The sequence below is a fragment of the Chelonia mydas genome, chromosome 6 (genome assembly GCF_015237465.2).
Source record: "Chelonia mydas isolate rCheMyd1 chromosome 6, rCheMyd1.pri.v2, whole genome shotgun sequence".
In the NCBI taxonomy this organism is placed as follows: domain Eukaryota; kingdom Metazoa; phylum Chordata; order Testudines; family Cheloniidae; genus Chelonia; species Chelonia mydas.
In genome coordinates this window covers 112967331-112992421 of record NC_051246.2, presented here as the reverse complement: position 1 = coordinate 112992421, position 25091 = coordinate 112967331, and the positions used below count along the sequence as shown (strand labels likewise).

The window sequence follows — 25091 nt, the reverse complement described above, 5'->3', positions numbered from 1 at the left end:
TGAAAGAGGCCCTTACTGTTATTTGGTCACCCAATTAGTGAATAATCAAACGTACACCCAAAGAGTCTGTTCTGCCACTGGAAATTTTACCTGCATTGAAATAATCCTAGTAACTAATAATTTAACCTGCACCATATTGCAGTATACCCCTTCCTATGCTATTAACGTAATGCCTCTTGGAAATAAATGAAAGTGTTAAGCCAACAGATGTGGTATGATACTTCATCAAAGAGAGATGTGTTAGGCTATTGATGGACTGTGATTAATACTACACTAGGGACTATAAAATTCATGCTGCCTGTATCCAGTTTTCAGGTCACCTTTACATATCCTAATTGCTCGAAAGGGGCTGCCATTAAGGTAGCACAGCAAAAGGCCTGGGTTTCCTCTAGAAAGAAGAGGGACTTGGCTGGACACCTATGGGATGGTGATAATAGTGCAGCTGCAATTTGGAATATTTATAAGGCCAACAACATGAAGAAACATTAGGACAGTTGGAAAAAGCCACAGGTCTTATTACTGGAGCACAGTTAACCGAGGTACAGGCTGGAGTTGATGAATTATGTGTTATCTCCGCCCTTAGTTCAGTGACCCAGAAACTTCTGACGATGGTATTAAATATCACTGAGGCTGCGAAGGCATTACAGTGGGATCCGGCTTGTTCAGAAATTCAGGATTTCCTGAATGACCAGCTCATGGCCATTCAGAGTGATCTTGTGCATCAGGCTTGGCCCACTTCCCTTACAGATACTTCAGGAGTATCATCTGATCTGTGGCTATGAAGACATACTTGGAGATTTTCTGGGTGGAAGTGCAGATGTTCACAGTGCTCCTTCCAAGCATATGGACCAATTGGAGGGATGTGGGCTCCCACATACCGAATCCTGCCACGTCTATGGGGGGGATGGATGTGGGATTGGATAATTCACCGAGACATTTGGGAAATTAAACTACCTGGTATGCCTAACTGATTTATAGTCAGTGCTCCTAGAATAACACCTGACATTTGGATAGGGAGTGAATAGACACTCTGGCCTTCAGAACCCACACAGCTTCAGTGTGTATGAAAACTGAAACCAGGGGAAGTTGTCACTGTTCATTATGTTTGTACGGAGGGTATGGGACAAGGAACTTCCCTGACAGGACAGCTGCTTTTAGAAGCTAATGACAGCTGTATGTTAAGGCCACCACTTTGCAAGACATACATTTTAATCTCACCACTGCTGCAGGCAAACGTTATTTATGGGCCTGTGGATAGAATCCTACAATCAGCCCTTAGGTTTCAGATATCTTTTAATTGGACTGCCTTAGTACCTGACTGGTTCCAAAATTTGCTTTCACTCCTACCAGAGGTCTGAGAAATCTCTGAATCACAAGGTCAAATTCATATGCTTCAAAATATATATCAAATTGAAAAGTATGCCTTTCATACAGCCTATAGAGTGTCTATATATTGCGTTTTGTGACTAAGGCTATACAACCCCATCATATTACAAAGGGAATGTTAATGCTTTCATGGTTGTTCAGTTTAGGATTAGGTTATTGGTGTTGTAAAGGATGTAATAACACCACCTTTTATGTTCATACTAACCATGCATTGTCATTGCATCCAATCAAAACCCATGAGGCTGAACCATTTGATCTAGAATCAGCAATAAGGTTTGATGAAAATGGAGGTTTAAGACTGATAGTTGTGCTGGAAGCACAGAAGGGGGGAGTGTGGAAGTGGAAAAAGGGAACTTGAATGCAGACATCTTAGGAATAGAGCAAGAGTCAGGCTAACTAACTCTAATAATGCCAGACTTTGAAGCATAGCCTGGGCGAGTGGGAAAACTGTAAGAGATGCTGTTTTGAGCTTGTGTCAGATAAGAACGGAATGCAGACTAGGAGGAACTGCTTAGAAAAGACAGAGCTCAGGAAGGAATATGTATTAAAATAAAGACAGGGCCGTTGATTATTGTATGCAACAAAAGGTATAAATGCTTGCCCTAACTGTTTATCTGGCAGCGACCTGCCTAGGAAAGGGGAATCCCTGTTTGTGCACTCTCCCCTTTGCAACTGCTTGAGAATAAACGGTCTCCGACTTGTTGCAAACAACTTAAGAGTGAAGACTGTTTTTCTTCCACAAGGGCATCCCTACAAATCTCAGCCACACATTATATTAAAACCAAAACTAGAGAGATTTAAAATCCAGACTTTTCTCCATTCCAAAGTCAGTAGAATTTTTAATAGCCTGTCTACGTAACAGGTGCTAAGAACCCCAATATTGGTGAGACATAACCCAGAAGCCATGCTACTTATCTGACCTTTTGCATACACCACTAGTGACTAAAACAGGAACTTGGACAAGGCCACCTCTACTGAAGAATCAGATACAGAATTCCTCCAAAGGGATCAGGGCTTTTCAATTTCTCATCAATAGCTTTAGACTTACTCCTTTAACTCTGTTCTATGCAAAGCTAAAAGACACACAAAGAGCTGAGCAACACCTATGTATACATGTAATTAAACAAAAGCTTAACTTAGCCTTTGATAATAGGAAAAAGCCCTCTACTTGAGGTGGGGGATGGTTCTTATTTTAGCCTTTCACTCCCAGACCCCTACAAAATTTCAAAATGGAGGTGTGGACTCCTTTGGGAATTCAGTATGTCACCTAGTCTAGAAGTTAGACTGAAAACCGAGTATAGAGTTCAACTATTAGTGTTTAAGATGTTCAGCTCAGCATTTGACACAGCATGAGAAGGGTATTAAACTTGTAGGCTTCTATAAAGATGAACACTGAATTGCGAACTGTAGGTGGGGATAGTCACATACTTTTGACTCATCAGAAAAAACAAAGCCTTCTCTAGCATCTGAAACTTTATTTCCATAAGTCACTTTTCACAGATCCCTTATGTCAGTCTACAGACCACATGTTGAAAACTACTGTTTTCCTAGCTTAAGAAACCTGCTTTTGTTGAAGTTTTGGCCTTTTGTCTGAGATCAACCTTGAAGTTTACTACAGCAAAGGCTGGGTATGTTTAGAGAAATAATTAAGTTACTTTAGTCTTTACACTGCATGAAGCAAAAATTAGTCTCCAAAGTTGTTTTTGCTCGGACCACTCCTTTCCTCACCCCAATTTTAAGTTAATCTTCAACCAGTTTTCCCTCAGTTGATTTTTAACTTGTAAGAAAAAAAAAAAAAAAGCCCTTTTTGCCAAGAGCAATACATACATTTGAATTATAGCTAGAGTAGGAATTTAGATATTTCCTCTACTTCAATCAGATTTTGATTTGGCTATTTTGTCAGTGGTAGTAAGAATGACCCCTCACTTAAAATAAGTGTGATCATTTACAATCAACTCTGGACACTACAATGGAATAAAGATGACTTTTGGAGCAAGCCTTGATCTTCCTCTTGCAATTTTAGAGCTGTTTATCAAAGGCAGTCTGAAACAGTCAGCACCTGTCAGCCAAATATGGATGCTAGGTGGAGAGATATATATTTTTTAATCACACAAATTTTAGCCCTATGACCATAGGGATGCTAGACTAGCTTTGTCTGCCAGTTGAAACCCAGTCACTAGTGTCTCTTGCTGCTCTTTGAGCTTGCTAGAGACTCTCAAGTTTAGAAAAATTGCATATTGGTTTCTCTACCAGGGATCTATATTTTCCTCAGAGCAGCTTTCTGTTCCCTCCTAGACAGGAGCAGAATACCACTGCCAGCAAACAGACACCTGTTAAGCTGGTCTCACTCCAAAGGTGAACATAACTCTTTAGGCTGACCAAAACCAAATCCTTTATTCCCACAGCTGTATAAATGTGTTCCAAGTATGTGTGTCCAACACAACTTTAAAAAGAAACATGCCATTAACAAACTAGATCGGTTCACTCATGTGTAGACTCCTTGGTGTTTGGCTTATAGTTACACAAGACCAGTCACAGTAAAAGACATTTGAGTATTAATTAGCATAATATTAAGCCATTTCAGTTGTACATGTACATGTTGCACTTCTGGAAGAAAAATGCAGAGCAGTTTTCAGTATTACACTGGAAGCTAGGTCACATCACTTAAATGGCATCGATATCTATGTCATCATCTTTCTTGTTTACAGGCTTCACAGTTTCAACTTTAGGTACACTGGCAGTCTTGGAATACACCACCTAGTGAGACAAGATATTTAGTGTTTAAGGAAATCCATTGACAATCTTCCATAATGATGCTGACACCTTCCATCTACTTAATGAAGTAAGTTTAGCTAAGGTATAAGATATGTACACAGCCTGTATGAGGTAATTCATCTTAGGGAGACTGCAGTCTCCTTGTGGTGTGTCAGGAATCCTCTTCTAAAAGCTATTCCAAATTGTTTGGTTCTACTAGTCACCACACCCCCATTACTCAAAAGGTAGTTAAGTTTGTCTTACTGACGTAGGGAGAAATGCTAAATGCGACTTGCAAAGAACTTAAGAACTGTCATGTTATTTTACCAGCTCACAAGACATTTTACCTTGTTTCTGCAATGGTGCACCATATATTAACAGCGGTTTGCATCCTCAGCAGAGGCTAGACAATTTGCTCTTTAAATTTAGCCTTCATTGCTTGTACTAGAAGTCCTTATTTTAAAAGGCTGACACTACGAGCATCCTGTGTTGCCCACAAGGTAACCATCTAGACCTTGAAAGCTTAAAATGGAAAAGACTACTCATTGTCCTAGCTGGTGAAGTTTTTATCCTGTCTTTATTAGGGGAAGACAGGAGCCTGTGGAGGAATCCAAAGGTGTACAGAGGGAAAGGATGATTATGTGGACTGGGGAACTCCCCCACAAATAGTGGAGTTTTAGCCATATACCTCAGAGGAAAAGCTAGTCTTAGGCCACACCTAGGCACGCAGGCCCAGGAAGAATGAGCGGGGGAGAAGAGAAGAACAATGGACAGACACACAAACCAATCTTCTTACCTCAATATTTTCATCTTCATCCTCTTCTTCGTTACCAGAGGACTCTTCCTCAGCTTCCTTCAGCCATTTGATAAAGGGTTCTGCTTTGATGCGGATTTCTTTAGCAAGCTCTTTTGAGACATACTTCTTAGAGGCCTACAAGAAAGGAAGAGTGTTTTAAAAACCTCTAGTGCAGAAGCTGCTATGAGGACTAAAAAAAAGTTACATATTAGCTAGAGGAGTGATACTGGTCCTATAAGGACTTCTCAGGAACTCAAAGCCAAGCCCAACCACCTTGAACAAAACAAAACGACACCCCACAAAAAACCACCACCTTAATCAGTCTACACTTTCAGGAGACATGCACTGTACAACACTATATGAAAAGACCACATCGCACCATGCTTCCCCCCCGGCAAACCTCAGAAACTGTGATATAGTACCGTGTCCACCTAATAGTGAAACTATCAAGTACCTTTTCTGCCCAGCTAAGGATGACCTCTTCTTCCAGAAGATCAGCATCATACATTTCCTTCAGGATATGTGGAATTTTAGAAATAAGCTGAGATTGATGCATGGCTACCACACACTCCAAGCCATGAAGAAGGTATCTCTGAGCTTTCTTGTTGTTGTGGCAGAACTGTAATAAAACCATACAATTGTCAATATTAGTTTCTTTGTGGGCAGGTAAGACGCTGGTCTTCTAAGTTTAAGCCTTCTGTACAATATACTTCAGCCAAGGTCAGGGTGCTGTAACCTGAGCCCTGCTGCCCAGGGTGGCAGGGCTTGGAGATCATCCCTGAACCCCACTAAGTCTATCAGCCTTGGCAACCCCATTAAAAACAGGGTCACGACCCCTTTGGGGTCTTAACGCAGTTTGAGAACCACTGGTTTGCAGAGTTTAGGGACAAGAGAATGAGTTTTCTGTTGTACACTTTTGTTCTACCACAGTTTTCAGAACTTCATCTAAGTAGTTGTTGCTCCTAAAAGCCACTAAAGTGTCAGACTTTATATACGGAGGCCAGTAAAACTGTTGGAGATTAAAAAGCTTACACGTAGGAAGTGGCGTCTGTATCTCTTTATCTGTTCTCGAATCTTCTCATCAAAGAGGACTTCAGTCAAAACTAGAGGGCCCATAGCCTTTACATCCAGTCTCTCCGCTTCTGCTACAATATCTTTGTCAGAAGTCTCAATGACACCTTCTTCCTTCTTTTTCTGCAGGTGAGAAATTAGTCACAACTCAGATGCTAACAAGCCTGTATTTCTACACTCTCTCCTCCCCCCACCAGGTTACAGTTAGAAAGCTACACCACCTTAGAACAGGTTTCAGAGTAGCAGCTGTGTTAGTCTGTATCTGCAAAAAGAAAGGAGTACTTGTGGCACCTTAGACAAATTTATTTGAGCATGCATCTGATAAGCTTTCGTGAGCTACAGCTCACTTCATCGGATGCATGCTCAAATAAATTTGTTGGTTCTAAGGTGAAAAAAGGAGTACTTGTGGCACCTTAGACTGTTTACTATAATGACATCAAGTATTGTTTTGAGCTACTGTTTCTTTAGAGGAGGAACTGCAGTTTTACCTTAACAAAGTCAAATAATATGTTGACTCGCTCTTCTACTGTTCTTTCTAGGTCATCACTAAGTGTGAGGTTCTTTGCATGATCACTGATTTCATCCATTCTGCGCCTCTGGGCTTCTTCAGTTGTGTCTTCACCCCAGTCATCGTCATCATCCTCCTGAAGAGCATTCACACAGTTAATGAGCTCTTAAGGGCAAGTGATGCTCTGCTTATGGGCATATTAAGTACTAATGCCATTCCAAGGTATTCTACTGTGAATCTGTACTTTTGATGTGTGTGGGGGATGGGGAGTACTCAAGTTCATAGGGATGCCCCATGAATAACTTACAGTGAGGGGCAACCCTATGGCGCTATAGCAGTTACCTACAGAAAAAGGTAATACTGAGCTTAGTATTTTAGTCATATTTCCAGCTTGCCCCCACCCCACAGAAAGTAGGTCTAGTGGTGGACTAATTCCATTAACCACTTCATGGATTAAACTGCAGAGCTGGGGATGGGATATGAGGCTCCCTCCCACCCCCCAACAGTTTAAGGAGATCCAAGCAAACAGGAAGGAAGAAGTGCTTCAGTATCATGGGATGGTAAGGACCTACCATCACTAAAGCCAGCATAAATGGCTTGGGCTACCTGCACTGAAAACGAGCTGTATAGCTCTGAAAGGGAATCACCACCATTTCAGAAAGCAGTTATAAGTGGAAGTGTTACCTGACACCAATTTTGAAGTCTAATTTATAAGCCAACCTCACTGTTCTTTACAAGTCTCTGGAAAGTCTACTTACCACTGCACGTGGAGCATCAAGTTCGTCTGGTGGTGGTGGCAATGGTGTCTCATTGCTAGACACAGAACCATTCTCTTTATCCTTGCCTTTTCTGTTCTTCTTTTCCTTTTCTTTCTTTCCTGTACTAGCGTCACTGTTCTCTGGAAGTAAATAGACTTGACACTTTAGTTTCCAAGTAGGAACAAGACCTCCACTTAGTGAGACAATTTGTCAGCACTATTTCAAGTGTATCAGATTCCTACAGAACCTAGTTTGAAGTTTTAGTTTAATTCAGTATTCCAATGCTCCTTTTCATAGTGCCACTTCTCCCTCAATGTGAAGGTTGTGCCACCACTGCAGACCCCACATAGCATGGGATGAAGTTAGTCTTAAGACAAATAAAGCAACATCCCTTGTGTCCAAAGCTGGAAGCCAAAAGCCACAATTTGACAGATATTGGAGACCTAGTTTAAGGTTTCCACATTAAGTACTATTCCTCCTCCCCCCTTCCCTGTTTTAAATATCAGAGCCATGATTTGGTGAAGTGTGCATATCACATCTACAAGGTCTCTAGTGGATGGGCCTGGTGAGAGTTTAAGGCCAGAAGGGATCACTATGCTCCTCTTGTCCAACATCCTCCATAGCATAGGCCAACAGTTCTCAACCTTTCCAGGTTACTGTACCCTTTTCAGGAGGCTGATTTGTCTTATGTACCCCAGGTTTCATCCCACTTAAAGTACTTTACAAGAAAGTGTCACAGCACATTACTGAAAATTACAATTTCCAGGTTGAGAAACATTGATAGTAACTATACTAGTCATTGTATGTATGACATTTTAGAGCGCCATATAATGGCTTTTTGCAAGTGCTTTCTTCCAATGGAGCCTGTTATAAAATTAGGCAAACTATCTAGATGAGCTGATGTACCTTCTGGAAGGTAACCCCCAGAGATTCATATGCCTGGTTGAGAACCACTGGTATGGGCCACAGAATTTCACCTAGTAATTCCTGAACTAGAGTCACTACCTCACAGTTGACTAAGTCCAAGCTTGATTTAAATACTTGAAATAGAGGACTTGAGGTCATTGGTAAGCTAATTCAGTAGTTTGTCACCCTCTGTTGAGGGCAGCTTTTCAAGCTTTGTTTCCAGCCACTAGTCTAGTTATGCTTTTGTCTGCTTAGCAAGAGCTCTATCAGATGTCTCCGTAACTGGCTGGCCATGGCCAACCAGTTATGGCCTCAAAATTACTATAGTAAGTCACCAGTTTCGAAGTTGCAGAAGCAGTTAGCTCAAACTTGTATTTTGAGATATGAATGTACATATTAAGTCATAAAACTTGAGTCAAGCCACTTTCACAGATTAGAAATAGACTGAAGACCCCTATACCCATCACTAATCTTATTAGCAGAAACAGTGATGTTTTCTTGGTTCTTTGCATACTCAGGCTCAGAGTGCTGAAATCCAAGCTGCAGTTCTCACTTAGAGGGGAGACTGAGCCATACTTTGTTTTTAGTGCTCTCTGTAAGACTTCCAGAGGACAGGGGGAAAAAAAAAGCTTAATTTTGGAAGGTGTGACATGGAGACATTCTGCCATCATGTAAGGGTTTTGGTACTAAGCACTATAGCCCTGTGTAGGGCATTTACAAGCAGCAGTTAGCATGCAGAGCTAAAATTACTCATTTTGACTTTGCCTCCCATAAATCTATCAAGCTGGTGCCTGCAAGATTAACCTACAATTGTTCTCCAAGAGATGTACCTCAGTGTGCTGTTTATAAGCATTGGGAGGGACTGAGAAGCAGTCTGGCCCACAAAGTTAGCTAGTGTGTGGTAACACAAATATTACTTTCCTGATCCGCAAGTTCAAATAGGTTGTTAGAGTCTATATAACACATGACCTCATTTAGTAGAGACCACTGGAATAGGTTAGACTTTTTTTTATTATAGCAAGCTTAAATTGAGACAGGCAACCGGATATCTGCCACAGAGTGTTGCTTGCATAGAGTAGCCAGTTAAGTCCTTCTCAGTGAAGGACAAAAAGTAACTTGCCTGTAACTCCACCCAACCTCATATCCCACTGCCTAACCCCTCCAACATAGAGGTAGAAGTTGGAGTCTATTTCAGCTACAAGGATGTTTTAGCATGTGGATTGCTTCCTTTATGAGAGTCAAAAATATGCAACACTTACCAGGTGGGTTTTTGAGAATGAATGTGCAGAGTTTATGGTTTGTGTCAAGCATGCCTCGATAGCCACAGGCTTTGCAAGAGTTACCTATAGTTTGTTTCTTGGGATTGACATGCTGCCAAAGGGAAAGTCAAAATTAAAACCTTATTTCAACTCTGATATTACTTCTTTATGCCACAACTTAAAGAACATCCAAAGAGACCAATACTGAGATTTCAGGTAAACTTTCATGTCAAGCTGTTTATCATAGTTTGTATAAGGAAGTTATGCTAACTTTTACATAACAGATTATTCTTTAAATTTCTCAATCCTGAAGTTTTAGGGTTTGATACTGGAAACATTTCCAGACCAACACTTCAGAAATTGAATTGAATTATTTACAATGAAGTTTCACCTACACACTAGCATCAGCATGAAATTGACTTGAAGTAGTCAATCTTGCATGCATTAGCACTTGTGTGCACATTAATATTTAACAATAAGACAGTCGTGTGTGTTTTAAATACCAGAAAAGCCTGTTTAGTTATAGGAAAAAGTTAAGCACGCTCACCAGATCAGTTTCAGGATTCTCACACTCAGGACAGAGAACAAATTTTTTAATGAATCCATCCAACATGTCTTGCAGCTTATTCGCCTCATGAGATCCATTGACAATGTAACGGTCATTCTTAACATCAAACTGGGTCTGTGCCCCCAGCTCACAACCAAAAAATTTGGTGGGATCTTTCAAAAGACAGAAATTGGCACATTAAAAGCCTGCCAGTAAGATCCTGACAGCCAGGCCTAGCCTGTATACTAGTGCTCATCTCTCAAATATAATTCACTATCACTAACAATGCTTGGCAGTACTCTTAATAGGTCATGTCTCTTATGGTTCTTAGCTGTACTGGGTCATGTCTTTCTAAGAGACAAGTTCAACCCAAGTAGTGTTTTACCCTAGAAATAATTTATTTCCCTTTATTAAACTTTAAGGCCCATGGAGCCTGTGTCAGTGCTGCACTAGTTTCATATGCATATTTTAACCTCTAAAAAAGTACCGCCCCCTGCTTTCACCATATGATGTTATCCAAGCAGTCCTTAGGGACCAAAAGAGCCATGAGGGAATTTCATGTTACTTTAAGAGTTACTTACACGTTGGAGGCCGATTAAGCGCCTTTGCAACGTCAACCATGTTGACTATAACTGTCTTTATTCCATTTCCTTTGCCCTCAACCTAGAGGAAAAAAAAAAATCAAATTCACACCATTAGGTATACATGTGAAGGTCAATGCCACACCACTGTCTAAGTCATTTAAGAAATGCTTACAAAGTTAAACAAACACTGCTTAAAGCAGTATCATTATTTATGGAAGAGGGGTAGTGTGGTATAGTGGATAAAGCAGTGGACCAGAACACAGGACACCGGGATTCTATTCCTGACTCTGTCACTGGCCTGCTGAGTGACCTTGGGCAAGTCACTTAATTTTGCCTTGGTTTCCTATCTGTAAAGTAGGGATAATGATACCGACTCTCTCAAAATGCTTTACAAGAGACATACTGATGAAAAGCTCTATATAAATAGTGCTTATATTCTGATTACCAGAGTTTAGGAAGAGTTACCTTTGCAATCAGACGGGGCATTTTGTAGCGATAGAACTGATCCGAAACGCTGCGGTTGACATTGACAGACATTGTGTCTTATTAGTAGCTTTATCAATAAGATGAAGAGATCTTTGATTGCAGCTTTTTGGTATCTTCTGTCTGGAGAAGACGGGATGACATAAACGACTGCAAGAGTTCTCGGTCTCTGACATGAAAAAGTTTTCGCCACTGAGGCTGTAAGGTTCTTGCTTGTATGCTATGTTCCCCCAATACAGGTACCAATGGCTGCGCAACAGCTCTGCAAGTGTTTAAAAAAAGAAGTTCAGCCTAAAACTTTTCATGAAGTATATTCATGCTGAAAGACACTGGTTAATAGTTACTGGATCTGAAATTTTAGTTATGTTCTCTAAGTCTTATTTCTGCTGGACATAAAAGCATTTCCTATGCATGAAGTCAGTTATTTGACTATGTAGTCTCAGTTTGTATCATTACAGCAGCAGTTCCTCCGCTGTAGATTGTCAACATCTTCTGTCCTGTAGAATGCCGATTTGTGTTATAGTACAAGTTTCCCCCATTTTCGCCTACTAGAGCACACAGACACAGCTAAAGAATGAGTTTTCCATGTAAAAGGTTACCAGAGAAATGTTATATTATGAGATGGATGGGAATGAGCAGCAGAGCCCCTTTGTCTTTTGCTAGGCTCAAAGCAAGTCTGAGACCCTGGGCTTTGTAACCACAGGTGCACTTTATTCTCAGGCTTGTTTCCACCACATACAAATTACCATTCACCCTCTGCAGGCAGGTGGGAGGGGAGAGCTACCTCCCTGCTTCTATTCCCTGCCATTTTCCTTTCCTTCTGCTTTCCCCTGAGGTTTTTACGGAGCCCCAGGCTAATTAGGTAGCAGCTGTCTGTCTCCCCAATTCGGGCCAGGTTACCTCCAGCCCACTCTAATTTGTTCCCCTAATGAGTGGGCATGACAGAGGGCTGAATCTGCAATCCTTTGCACAGTACCCTGTCACGGGTCACAGAACAGCCTTGCTATTGAGAGTCACATGGGGTGAAAGTTTGACTGCTCTGGAAGAAGGAGGCAAGGAAAAAACAGCCCTCAAATCCTTGGTTATGGTGTAACTGAATAGACTCATTTTAAAGTGAAGTGTGTGGCTTATTTGTATTTAGTCACCCAGAATGCTGTGAAATACCAAACTTCAACATGAATAAGCAGTGTTTATAGTAATACAGAAGTGACAGTATAGTTTGCTGAAGTGTTGTGGTTTGCCAACAGCTTGCTTTTCTCCTGGACTTAAGCGGCTAAACTTGTTAAATTAACCAGTGCTTCCTTCCACTCATAAGTGTAGCAGCCCCATCTTGTTTCTATAGAAATTTCCTTCTGCACCTTTGATTCAGCATAGTACCACCAAAACATCCAGCTCCCCACCCCCAAATAGTTAAGATGTTTTGCATTTCTAGGCTTCCTACTTCTGTGGTACATAGATGTACATTAACTTACACAATGCTTCCCTGATTTCTCAGAAGCACCCTACTATTGCATCACTTCTGCTACACATTTACAATTCAGTTTCTAAGCTGTACTGTGACTAAATATTGACTGACCATTTAGGTAAATGCCACATTTGAGACAAGTTTATTCTTGCCAGTTCTTTAGAATGGCTGTACATGCTACCACACTGCTACTTCAAGTGGAGGTGTTTAGGTAACTTATTTTGATAGAAATGTACAAAATACTTCAATCTATAACAGCAATAGAACACCACAAGAATGTATTTTTCAATACTGAACACCACACTGTTTCCCCAACATTTAGTCAGTAGCAGTAACTGGAAGTCATTTACAGTTGCTGACCAAAAAAAGCAGCTATGTGTGAACCCTGAGGTGTAGCAGGGGACATATCAAAGGTATTAGCTCAGGGGTTCTCAAACTGGGGGTCAGAACCCCTCAGAGGGTCACAAGATTGTTACATGGGGGGGGGCGGGGATCATGAGCTGTCAGCCTCCACCCCAAACCCCGCTTTGCCTCCAGTATTTATAATGCTTCTAAATGTGTTTCATTTATTGGGGGGGGGGGGGGGGGGAAGGAGTGTCACATTCAGAGGCTTGCTGTGTGAAAGGGGTCACCAGGACAAAAGTTTGAGAACCCCTGTATTAGCTTGTTTTGATATAAATAATGCTCCCTTTGTTTCTCTACCTTTGTTTTCCTCAGAGAGTTAGGGAGATGTGGGCAGTTAGGTGTTCACTTTCCAATATAACAAGCAGCTCTTCTCCCCTGGGATGCCTGTAAAATCCCTGGAGTGAAAACCAACTAATATCTTTACAAGTCCTTTGTATTGTAAATTGCAAGGATCAGCTTACACTATTTGATCTACAGGACCTGATCGATAGCACTCAGGCTTAGTTTTGCCCCAGAGCAGCTAGAAAGAGCCCTTTATCAAGGGGGAAAAAAAAATAAAAACACCACACAAACACACATCAGACGTGGCAGTGCTTTCCACAGCAAATCTAAAGGCAGCCATCATGTGGCCTACACACGGGGCTGCAGAGGAACGGAGGAACCAGGTACCTCAGGGAAAGGAAGACAGAAGTGTGGCCTCATCCACATCGCTGCTTTTGTCTGCTGGCGACCGAAGCCCCCACCCACCTCCCGACACCGCCCCCGAGCCCGTCGCGCTGAGCGAGCAGCCAGCCTCCCTCCCGCCGAACCGCCCCACTCCGCTCTGGGATGACTCATAAATGCAGCGATTAAGCACTGAGTCAGCCTTTCACAGAAGGGGGGGGGGGAGGGGGGCACCCCTCCAATTGCGCATGCGGGGGCCTCCGCGGCTTCTCAGGCAGCCCCCCCCCCCCCCACAACTCGCCCCTCCCGATGTAACCCCTGGAATGCAGCCCCCTCCCCCCCTGCGCTGCGGATTTCTAACTGCGCCACACAGCTTCCCCTCCACCCCCCATCACGAGGCGCAGCCCCAGCCGTCGCCATTTTGCCTCGTCGCACGGGGACCACCCGACCGGGATAGCCAGCGCCGCCTGTTCCCCCCCACACGGGAGCACCCCAGCCACTCCCGTCGAGGCTGCACGGACCCCAATCAGCCGCCCCCACCCCGGGTACCCCGGCCCGTGGACCCTCCCCCACGTCCCCAGACGCGCTCTCCTCACATCGCGCCTCGCCACCCCCTTGGCAGCCACTCACCGTTTTCGTCCAATAAAGACATAAACCCAACGCTGCTCGCCCCGGGCTGCGACGAAGCCGAGTGTGTAAGGAGAACGGGGCCGAGGGGCGCTTATATCCGGGCGGAGGGAAGGCGGGCGCCGCAGCCGCCGGGTCCGAGCGTCCTGGGGCGGGCGGAATCAGCAGCAGCGGCGGCGCCAGTCAATCTGTGGGGGAGATACAATCAGGGCACCGTTAACGGCGGCACCTGGGAAGGGAAAGGGGCGGGCGCAACTGAAGCCGAAGGGGGCGGGGGGCGGTTGCCGGTTGCCCCTGAAATGGGCGCCGCGTACTCACCTCTAGAATGTTCTCGCTCCAACTGAGCGACGCCACGGCTGGAATCAATCAGCCAGCGGCGAGCCGCGCCTCCCTCGCCCCACCATTAGCTCGCCGCTCGCCATCCGCCTATGTTATTGGCTGCCGCTCCAGTCAATCAATCCGCCCTTCCCCCCCTCCCCCCAGCGCCCTAAAGGACATCGCGTCTATAGTGGCCAAAGCTCGCGAGAAGTAGAGCAAGGGGGTAGGGACGGGAGAGAAAAGAATGAGTCATTGAAACAGCCGGGCCGGGTTGTGCGTCAAGTGGGGGAGGAGCAGGGTGGCTGGCGTCTTTGGCCCCTGGTGTGGCCGAGGGCACAGAAATGGTGCTGGTCACCGTCATATACGTACTAGAGGGCTGTCCCCTTCCTTGCTTCTGTAGGCTGCGCTACTGCACCCGCCAGGGGCTCCTTTCATCCCCCTAAGCCCTGTGTGCTCGCCTCTAACACCCCTCCCTGCAATCTCTGCCCCAGCCCTTATGCCAGGGGCTCTGTGCCCCGCCCATTCCTTTGCCTGCCCCCCGTGGCAAGAGCTCCTTGTGCCCCCTCTCCCATGCCTCCTATTCTCCTTTCCCTATGATGACAGAGACTCTGTGTCTCCCCCCCATCCCCCTCTCTGCCAAATGCCAGGGCACTATGGCCCACCTTCCCTCTAATGCCAAGGGCTCTCCTCTCCTTCCCCATACCAACCTTATCCTCTCCCTGTGCCAGGGATTCCCATGTGCCCCCTGTTCCCCTGCCCTCCTTTTCCCCCTACCCCTTTCTGTCTGGGAGATAAATCAGACTGTTAACATTTTAAACTATTGCGATGATGAACACAGTTGCTGTTGTTATGCTGGAAGGTGTTGATGGCTGCTGTCAACCAGTTCTCTGATCTCTAGAAAGTTACAAAGGTGAATACAACGAGGAGTCCATGTGGCACCTTAGAGACTAACAAATTTATTTGGGCATAAGCTTCCTTGGGCTAGCACCCAATTCATCAGATGCATAAGATGAAGTGGGTTCTAGCCCATGAAAACTTATGCCCAAATAAATTTCTTAGTCCATAAGGTGCCACAAGGACTCCTCATTGTTTTTGCTGATACAAACTAACATGGCAACCACTCTGAAACCTGTCACAAATGTGAATGAAACTGCTGGGTTTGCTAATCAGACAGAAGGAGCTCTGCATGTCCCCCTTTCCAGTTTTCCTCAAAATCAATAGGATTTTGGCCATTGATGCCTATAACATTCCCTGACATTTTGGAATTGTTTGAATGCAGTGTCCAAAAGTTATTGCATTCCATACCGACAGAGAAATGTTATCAAGTTCAATGTCAGGCCTCATTTTGCTCAGCCAATAAGGAATCCATCTAGAGTGGGGTTTAAAATGCTAACCCCCAAAACAGGCATACAGCTCCTACCTTTGCCGCTCCCCAAGAAGGAGACATGAACACCCAGTTCTCCCTGTCACACACATAGTTATTGTCCTTTTTGCTGCCAATTCATTCTGATAGGAATGTGGCACTGAGCAGGGCCCGACCCCACAAAAGGGCATGAATTTCCAATTCTCCCTGCAACATATACAGTCTCCATTACCACTAACTTTCCTCCTTACTGGACAAACTATTAGAGCTGTCTTCAGGGTACGGGGTCCTGATTTTGATAAAAGCAAAGCCCAGGAAAAGATACAACCCCTGTTTCTTGCAGACAGTTACTATTCCTGTCACCAATACTGCTAGCTCTCTTCCTGACTGGACAGAGGAATTGAGTGGGTCCAGCTTTAGGAGTTGGGGGCTCATTTTAAAAAATATTAGTCTTGTAAAGGGCATGAAATTCTACCCATTTTCCCATCCTCCACTCCCTCTAACCAAGTATCTCAATTGCTATCTGCTACTACTAATGCCATGTTCTCTTCCACTCCTCGTAAATGGCACCAAGCAGGGCCAGCATTAGGATTTCTGAAGGCTCCTAATAAAGTAGGAATTTAATATTTTTGTTATTATATAATACAAATAATGTTAAAGCAGAAAGGCATTAAATGGGCGTTTCTGAGATATTATCATGGCAATTAAATATACAAATCACTTTTCTGTCTTACTGTTCTCTGCTTCCTTATAAATGCACTCAGACAACAGCAGAAGAAACCTCAGTCCTTGTCATTTGGCATGTTTTAATGATAATATTGTACAGTATTTTGAGGGCTGTCTAGAGGAGCAGAGGAGAATAGGCTGGAGTGGACCACTTCAAAAATAAAATGATTAATAACAATAGCTAATAAAATACTTACAAAATTAGGTTTCCAAGCCATCTTTAAATTAGGCCATCACTGGTACCAAGTTGTCACAGACAGAGGACTCTTGTTAGACCTTTTGTGACTCTGGAATGCTCTTTTTGGTCTGGCAGAAAAAAGAACAACAGTCAAACACAAAGGTGGCTTATAAATGTGATTTTCCTAGAAGACACAAAGGAAAAGTCAGGCCATTATTAAGGACATGATCAGTGACACATTACAATGAAAAACAGGTTATTTCAGCAGCAGCAGAGCTGGAGTACAGTTACCAGAGAATGAGTGTGTATTTTTCTCAGTGCTTAGTGCTGCGTTCTAACAAGATCCTCCTACATCATGGCTGCTGCCCTAGTTATACAAGTTCTCAGTCTACTGAATAGCAAGTGTTCAGGGCAGGACACTGGCCTATAAGCTGTGTATTCAGGGCTATGTTGAGCTCTGACTGAATTAGGGAGAGGTACAATAAATCCTGAGGGAAATTTTAAATGTCTCTTTGAAATGTGCACAATAAAATCATTCCCCACAAGAGGGAGAGGTTTTAAAAACTGCCTTAAAATATAAACCCCAAACAAGGAAACGTATCTCCAAAATATGTCAGACTTGGCAATTATCAGGAGGAAAAAAATAATCAGAATGTGGGATGCAAGAAAAGTACAACAGGAAACTTCTCTGCTGTGACACTATGCGTGGACCTATAACTTTCTCAATGCCTCCTTTCTGTGACTTTCCTTTCATGGTACAACACATCTGAGGTTAATAAATTACAGTACTAAAAATGTGCTGCTGCCAACACCACTTCATGGTATGGCAGAGGAGCAACAGAGACCTTGAATTTGCAGCATTTTGACATAATGAATGACCCTAGTGAGGTCTGATTTCACGGTCTTGAGATGCAGATTAGATCTATATTTTATAGTATAAAAAGTGACATAATTAATTTAATAGGTCTGTTTTAAAATGTTAGTCCTAATGCATATTGCAGGAATTAATCCAATATGGGTGATGTCAGAGGACATTATTGTTAGCAATCTTTATACAAAATATACAAAAATTGTGGATTCTTTGCTATTTGGGGGAGCCTAGTTTTTCATTTCATCTGATCAAAACAATCTTTTTAAATTTGATTTTAGATCTCAAGGACTTTTACTGACTGAAAGTCATTTTAATTTTGTACACTTAGAAACTACGGGCTCTGAAAAGACAGAAATCACCTTTCCCCTTCTTTAAAGTCATGTCTTAATGAGTCACAGAGTTCATAGTTCAAATTGCTGGTGAGATCTTCAAAGTACAGGCCACTTGTGAGCTTTGCATTTCACGGCTATAGACTAAACAATTTATAACTATACTCCACGTTTGTTGTTAAGACATTATTAACCCAGCTGCCTGGGTTTCTTTTTTATTTAATGGTGATTTAATTACTGACAGTAGGAAATTGTCAGCAATGAATCATTTCCCTAGAGTAAGCGTTCCCTTATAGCAGAACTGCTTTATGATGGTTCAGTTCAGCTTTGAATAATTCAAATTTGTTTTGTTGTCTGATCAGGTTTTGTCAAAGAATCCATCTCCTCCCCCTCCCAAAAAGTGAATACCTGCTACATATGATACAGCTAATTTTTAAAAAACAAGAATTTAATTGATATTTATATTAAGATCCAAACCCACAAAAGCATGGAAATTCTAATAATCTGAAATGGCTATAAAGTGGGATATCCATTGTTAGGCCATGTCTATACTGCAACTTTTAAGCAAGTTTGTAATCAGTTAGTAACATAGTTGGCGCTAACAATGCCACATGATTAGTAGTCAGTTATAACCAATCATGGCTGTGAAAAGCATTTTGACCATGCCAGAGTGTTAACTCTGTTAAGTTCTTCACACTTTTCAGAGTAGCAGCCGTGTTAGTCTGCATCCGCAAAAAGAAAAGGAGTACTTGTGGCACCTTAGAGACTAACAAATTTATTCACACTGTCTTCCTGTGACTGGTTTGGTGACGGTTTTTTGCACTGTGGGCAGGATTCCTAACTATGCTGGTATAACTGGTTTGGTCAGTCTGCCTTCTTCCCAGCTCTCTGTGCTGTAGGGCATCCCAGAGTGCATTGCCTTGTGTGTGGTTTTGCCTGCATATCCTCTGGGCACTCTGTTCTTCTGAGACACATCCTCTGATAGCTGTTCAAATTTTCCCAGAATGCACTGACGCAAACATGTTGGGGAGTGTGGCAGTAGATGCGCAAATATGGCTGATTCATGCTTGTGTTGTGAGAAAAATTACTGTGTGGACACAGCTGAGCTTTGTCTGTAGTAATCAGGTCAGCTGGGAGGGTCACTATTCTCCTTCACACCTTGGCAATAGGATAGCTTAATTATGTAGGTGTCAGGTCTGAATATGTAAACTCTTGGGAAGCACAAGTCCAGCTTCCAGCTGGGTTAACACAGTCTTGAAAATCATGCAGTTTACTGTGCAGGGGTCTTTTGGATGTCTGTTCTGCATTGACATTAAAGATCCTGCAGCACTCAGAACAGAGGTCTACTCTGTTATACTTGACCAGAATCTCCACATCCCCCACTATTGTGCAGCTTGCTGTTCATCTTGTTGAGTGGATTTGGTTTGTAAAATGCCTTTATGCTTTATAAATGTAAGCTAGTTTTGTTATTTAATTAAAAAATAAACAAAATTAAAAAGGAACAGGAGAACAAGAGTGTAGTAGAAGGTATGTGTATAGACAGTAAATGCATAATTTTCTAGTTATTACTACTTATTATGGTAGTGCTTAGAGGGCACGCCACATCAAACATTGTGCTAACTGTTCAGACACATATTTGGGACAGGGACTGTCTCTTATTATATTACAATCTAAATAGACAAGACATTAAGAGGTTGAGAGAGAAAACAAAGGCAGAACAAGATGAAGCGACTTCCTTTTTCAGAAGGTTAGAGTATGCCCATTTTTTGCCAACTGCCAGGGCTGGCTCCAGACACCAGCGAACCAAGCAGGTGCCTGGGGCGGCAAATGTACAGGGGCGGCAGGATGTAGGGCAGTCCGCCGTCGGCGGTGGCGGGAATTCGGCGGCTGCTCCGTCAAGCACGATTCGTGCTCGGTGGCAATTCGGCGGTGGGGAGGGGACTCTTCTTCGGTCGCTGGTGGCAATTCGGCGGCCACACCATCACTCCGCCTCCGTGTTCGGCGGCAAGGTTTTTTGTTTTTTGTTTTTTTTTGCTGCTTGAGGCGGCAAAAACGCTGGAGCCAGCCCTGTCAAATGCAAACAGTGAGGAAAATGTGTAAATATTATATGCCAATCTCTCAGATCAGTATACAGCAAGAAAGATCAATACAACTCCTGGTGATTTCTTAAATAGAGGTGTGATGCTCTTCTGGGCTGTGGCCTGACAAAACACTAAAAAGAGTCTAATGAGTTTGGTAAACCCATGTCTAAAATAGGCATTTCACTTCCAAGGGGGCAGGGATAAAGACTACTTTTAAAGCCACTCAGCTTCACTCAAGTGTTTGTTTCTAGAGTGCCATTCCAAAATAATGTTTATAGTGTTGTTGTAGCTGTGTCAGCCACAGAGACAAGGTAGATGAGGTAATATCTTTTAGTGGACCAACTTCTGCTGGTGAAAGAGACAAGCTTTCGAGCTTATACAGAGGTCTTCTCTGTGTCATTCCAAAATAATGTTAGCATTTGAATATTTCCAACTAGGCTTTGAAGTTAACTTCTCATTAAGGACAGAGTTCACTCCATGGCCATTGCTGTTATCTAGCTAGTCACAATTTTCTGCAGTGCTGAGATAAAGGTGGTGGAAGATGTAAAAAAACCATGTGTTTGTGTCATAAAGGCAGTGGTGGATTAATACATGGGCCCATGGGGCCCCGGACAATTTGGGGGACCTCGCAGGAGCACTGGAACCTAGGTAGAAGTGTGGGGGGCACATATGCCAGAACTGTGGCCCTGCCCCCTGCCCGCTGCTCCTCCTCTTCCCACTTAGGCCCCCCAGCCAGGCCAGAAGCCAGAGCTGGCCCATGGTAAGAGCCCCCCAGGGAGCCTGGGTTGCTGTGAGGAGCCCTGGACTCTCCACTTGCCCTTGGCAGGGGGTGGGGAGGCCCAAGAGCAGCCACCGGCCCGTGTCCCTGCCCCCGGGGCGCGCCACCCAGGCCAGGTGGAGGGCCCAGGGCTCCCCACTAGGGTTGCCAACTGTCTAATCGCATAAACCTAAACACCCTTGCCCTGCCCTACCCCTTCCCTGAGGCCCCACCCCTTCTCCAAGGCCCCACCCTCGCTCACTCCATCCCCCCATCCTCTGTTGCTCGTTCTCCCCCACCCTCACTCACTTTCACCAGGCTGGGGCAGGGGATTGGAATGCGGGAGGGGGTGCAGGCTCTGGGTTGGGGGGTTAGGTTATCTCAATAATGTATTAGTTAGCTAATGTTACTCTCAGTATGATAATTTTATTTCAAAGCGATTTTACATTTCTACATGTTTACCCATTATTTTGAGTATTAGTTTGCTAGCAACTGAGCAACAACAATGAATAGCTTTAAACTTTAAACCTTCATACTTAAATACTTAATTAATTATAATTAAATGTTATGTTTTTACTGTAAAGCTGGGTCACCTGCAGAACGTTGTTGCTGTTGGCTTCCTTTCTTTTAAATCTGTATTTCAGCTGGCCTCTTGCTTCTCTAAGCAACTCCCGGTTCTTTTTTAAGAACTCATGAAAGTCTGCACAGGATATTGACGTTCAGTTGCACCTGCAGCTCTGCTTTCACGTTGCTATCACTCAGTCTGTTTCTGTCCTTGTTCCACAGTTGTGCCATCAAACTCTCTCGCAGTAGGCATTGGATACAGGAATGGACAGTGCAAAAGAGAGCAATTTTAACATTTGGCTGTCACCGCTCTATGGCATTTGTCTGAAAACCTCAACCACGCTCTGATCTGTTTTCTGCCCCTTTGAGACAATCTCTTCTCTTGACTGCTGTAAAACACAGTAGTTATCAAACAGTGAGTCAATGTCAATCTCGATGCAGAGTGCTGTAGCAAGAGTCTCAAAATCGGACCATTTCATTTCGTTGTTGAGTGAGAGCACTGTCATTTCTCCAGGTATTCAGTGCACTATGTCAATGTCTTATCTGCTTCCTCTCTGAATTTTATGTTGTCAGATGGAGAGATGATGCCCAAAATGCCTTGGGCTGATCTTCCATAGCATTTGTCCTCTCTTCTTCTCTTTAGTTGTGCAGAAAGTAAACATAAAGAGGAAGAGACTCATGTTCTTCCTCACTGAATGCTTCCCACACAATCTTGATACATTCTTCTTCCCCCTCTGACAAGAAGTATTCCCTCAATGCTGGTCAGCTTTGTAGTACTCATTCAATAGCGGGCAGAAGTGACAGCCACCTTGTTGGTACGTGCCTATGCACATCTTTGTATTCCATTTCAACAAACTCGAAAAATGACATAAGAGACTCTGTCTTCTTGGCCGAGGAGGAAAACGAGCTGTATACTTTGAGGATGAGTGTTTCTACATCAAAACTCAATGCCCTCACATCCCATTTTTGAGGCAATTGTGGATTACATGACATTTGCACCTCACTTTGTATCAGTTGGTCATTAAGCTGTTTGAGTTTCTGATACACTGACCTGTGTTTCCCAAACTTCACAGAGGCATCGTCAGCCACATAAGAAGACACATTGTTAATTCTGAGACCATTCTCCTATAGAATACTGGAGACCCCTGTCGCAATTGCCTCACTTGTCCCGTCATTGTCATTATAAAAATCAAGCAAGCCATGCTTAATTCCCTCTGTCACAAAGAAATAACACACAGTTACCAGAAAGAAAAGGAGTACTAGTGGCACCTTAGAGACTAACCAATTTATTTGAGCATAAGCTTTCGTGAGCCTCAGCTCACTTCATCAGATGCATTCAGTGGAAAATACAGTGAGAATGTCTTATTTCCCTTGTTGGATCCAACTGAAAAAATATGTGCACCATCCAAGTCCTTAAGCAAAAGTTCTTGTGATTTTGGTGCCCAAACACGGTCTGTTATGCTGGTTGCTTTCATCCGTCCACAAGACATTTTTCTCACAATTTCAGAATCAAGTAAAAATCTTGGAAGCATTTTGTTTGCACAGTCTTGGCTTGCATAACTTAAATGGTGCGAAATACTGTGGTAAACTTACCCCACTTCAGCCATGGTCAGCAGATTTTCTTGGGATGAACCTCTTTTGGTAAAAAAACCCCATTGATTTGTGGTGTTCTTTTCTGTTGTTTCTCTGATTCCTTGTGTTTTGTGTTCTCTGCATGGCTGGTCAGCGCTCGTCTTCCCTCGTATTTCACCAAAACCCCTTGATGACATAGAATGCATTCTGCTGTAACTGTGTTGATTTTGCGAAGCCAGTTTTTGAATGCATTTTCTTTGCACCATTCGTCATTAAAACAGCAAAAATACTTTTTCTTTTCCACTGTGCCACTGTTCGAATGCCCCTCATCATCGTCATCGTTCATGTTTTGAGTTTTTATTTTGAACTGTTAGCTAAATGATCTGACTGCCTGTTCTCTGCTTACTGTACAGTAACTCATCTATGGAAAAAACCAAGACCTGTATATGTCCTATTTCTTCTCTTTCTCCAAGTTATACCAACCTGAGCAGTCTGCTTGCAGGGAAGAAAGGCTAATATAGGAGGAACTGGTTAAGCAGACATTGATTTGATGGGAAGATTGTGAAAAGCTAAAGCGCTTTCAATATTTCATCACCTGATAATTAAGTACATCTACTCACCAACATAATTTCACAAAAACTGCCTGATAATATAATCCTCTGCTAACTTTTAATGGATCCTTTGTAGAATACTGGGGGACCAAAGAATCTCTTTGCAAGCAAAAATATAGAGAGAAGGTCTGGAAGGCGACATGCATACATAGAAGCCAGGATGCAGCAGAGGGAGCAGGGTCCTGTGGAGAGAGGTGTGTGGGGGCCCAAAAGTTCTTTGCGCCCATGGCCCCAATAAATCTTAATCCACCTCTGCATAAAGGTTTTTGCTTCTTGTATGATACATAGAGAAGATCGGAACTTTCTGTTACATTGTTTTCTGCTTATTTTTTCACCTTAGAAATATCCGGGGCTCAAGTCTGGATTTTCTTTGTTTAGCTGGATGTCTTCTTGAAGGGCTCCTCTGTATACTGAGAAGTTTCTCAGCTTGGAAAAGAGACGACTAAGGGGGGATATGGTACAGGTCTATAAAATTATGACTGGTGTGGAGAAAGTAAATAAGAAAGTGTTATTTACTCCTTCACATAACACAAGAACTAGGGGCCACCAAATGCAATTAATAGGCAGCAGGTTTAAAACAAACAAAAGGAAATATTTCTTCACACAACGTACAGTCCACCTGTGGAACTCTTTACCAGAGGATGTTGTGAAGGCCAAGACTATAACAGAGTTCAAAAAAGAACTAGATAAATTCATGGAGGATAGTAGGTCCATCAATGGCTATTAGCCAGGATGGGCAGGGATGGTGTCCCTAGCCTCTGTTGCCAGAAACTGGGAATGAGCGACGGGGAATGGATCACTTGATGATTACCTGTTGTGTTCATTCCCTTTGGGGCACCTGGCATTGGCCACTGTCAGAAAACATGATCCTGGGATAGATGGACCTCTGGTCTGACCCAGTATGGCCGTTCTTATGTTCTTATGTTCTCACATCTTAACTGAAGGGGCAAGAATGTTAAATCTTTGGCAATGATCAGTTAACCTTCAGGTTATATGAATCAGTGGTAATTACATCTTGAAAAGCAAACCCACAAGGTAACTGCACTAGAATTGCAATTATTAATTAATTGCAATAATAATAAGTACTATAATTACAGTACCCTTATTATAAAATGTGACCAAAAAACTCAAAGTATCTCTTAATGACCAAATGACCACAGCCATCTGTAGAACGTATGTGTGACTTTCATATGCAACGATTACCAGCCCAGAGAAGATTTGTGCGTAGTTCTTCAGAAAGGGATGCAAGGTTTTAAGGAACTGGCTGTTGCCCCAAGCTGTGTTCGACCTTCATGGTAGAGTTGACACTAGTTCAGAGACACTTAGGGCTCATCTATGCGACAATATTAATCATGGTGGAGGACCTGTTTACAACATAGTGTTGCTATACTACAGTCCAAAAATAGTTATGCCTTGTAGAGCAGACAAGACCTGATCAAGACCTGACAAGGAGAAGAAACAGGAGACAGATATTTTTTGATGCAGGACTTTTAGTTCTATACTGTAGTC

The 25091-nt window shown here is 43.1% G+C and overlaps 2 protein-coding genes and 1 non-coding gene across 7 annotated transcripts in view; 1 reads left to right on the top strand and 2 right to left on the bottom strand.

The window, feature by feature from the left end:
- Nucleotides 1–2846: 2846 nt before the first annotated feature.
- On the bottom strand, nt 2847–17225 carry EIF5 (eukaryotic translation initiation factor 5). 5 transcript variants are annotated; one of them, XM_043547949.1, is made up of 13 exons: nt 17089–17225; nt 16817–16925; nt 14216–14400; nt 11035–11314; nt 10567–10648; nt 9986–10158; nt 9439–9550; nt 7274–7413; nt 6496–6651; nt 5969–6130; nt 5391–5555; nt 4937–5071; nt 2847–4143 (listed from the first exon to the last, which is right to left on the bottom strand). In XM_043547949.1, the coding sequence occupies exons 4-13, from the start codon at nt 11104–11106 to the stop codon at nt 4051–4053; spliced, it is 1290 nt and encodes a 429-aa protein (XP_043403884.1). In that variant the 5' UTR covers nt 11107–11314; nt 14216–14400; nt 16817–16925; nt 17089–17225; the 3' UTR covers nt 2847–4050. The 5 variants fall into 5 exon arrangements, with proteins under 5 accessions (XP_043403884.1, XP_037756937.1, XP_043403883.1 ...); XM_037901009.2 differs by having other exon boundaries at nt 17034–17136; XM_043547948.1 differs by lacking the exon at nt 17089–17225 and adding an exon at nt 17041–17076.
- On the bottom strand, nt 9122–9247 carry LOC114020212. Its single transcript, XR_003565071.2, has one exon. It is a non-coding gene; the product is annotated as a small nucleolar RNA SNORA28 (small nucleolar RNA).
- A 3441-nt stretch (nt 17226–20666) lies between the features above and the next one.
- Nucleotides 20667–25091, top strand: part of LOC119566474 (exocyst complex component 3-like protein 2) — a 97425-nt gene continuing 93000 nt past the window's right edge. Inside the window, exon 1 of the mRNA XM_043548784.1 lies at nt 20667–20838. The gene's annotated coding sequence lies outside the window, so the exon portion shown is untranslated. The remainder of the gene's footprint in view (nt 20839–25091) is intronic.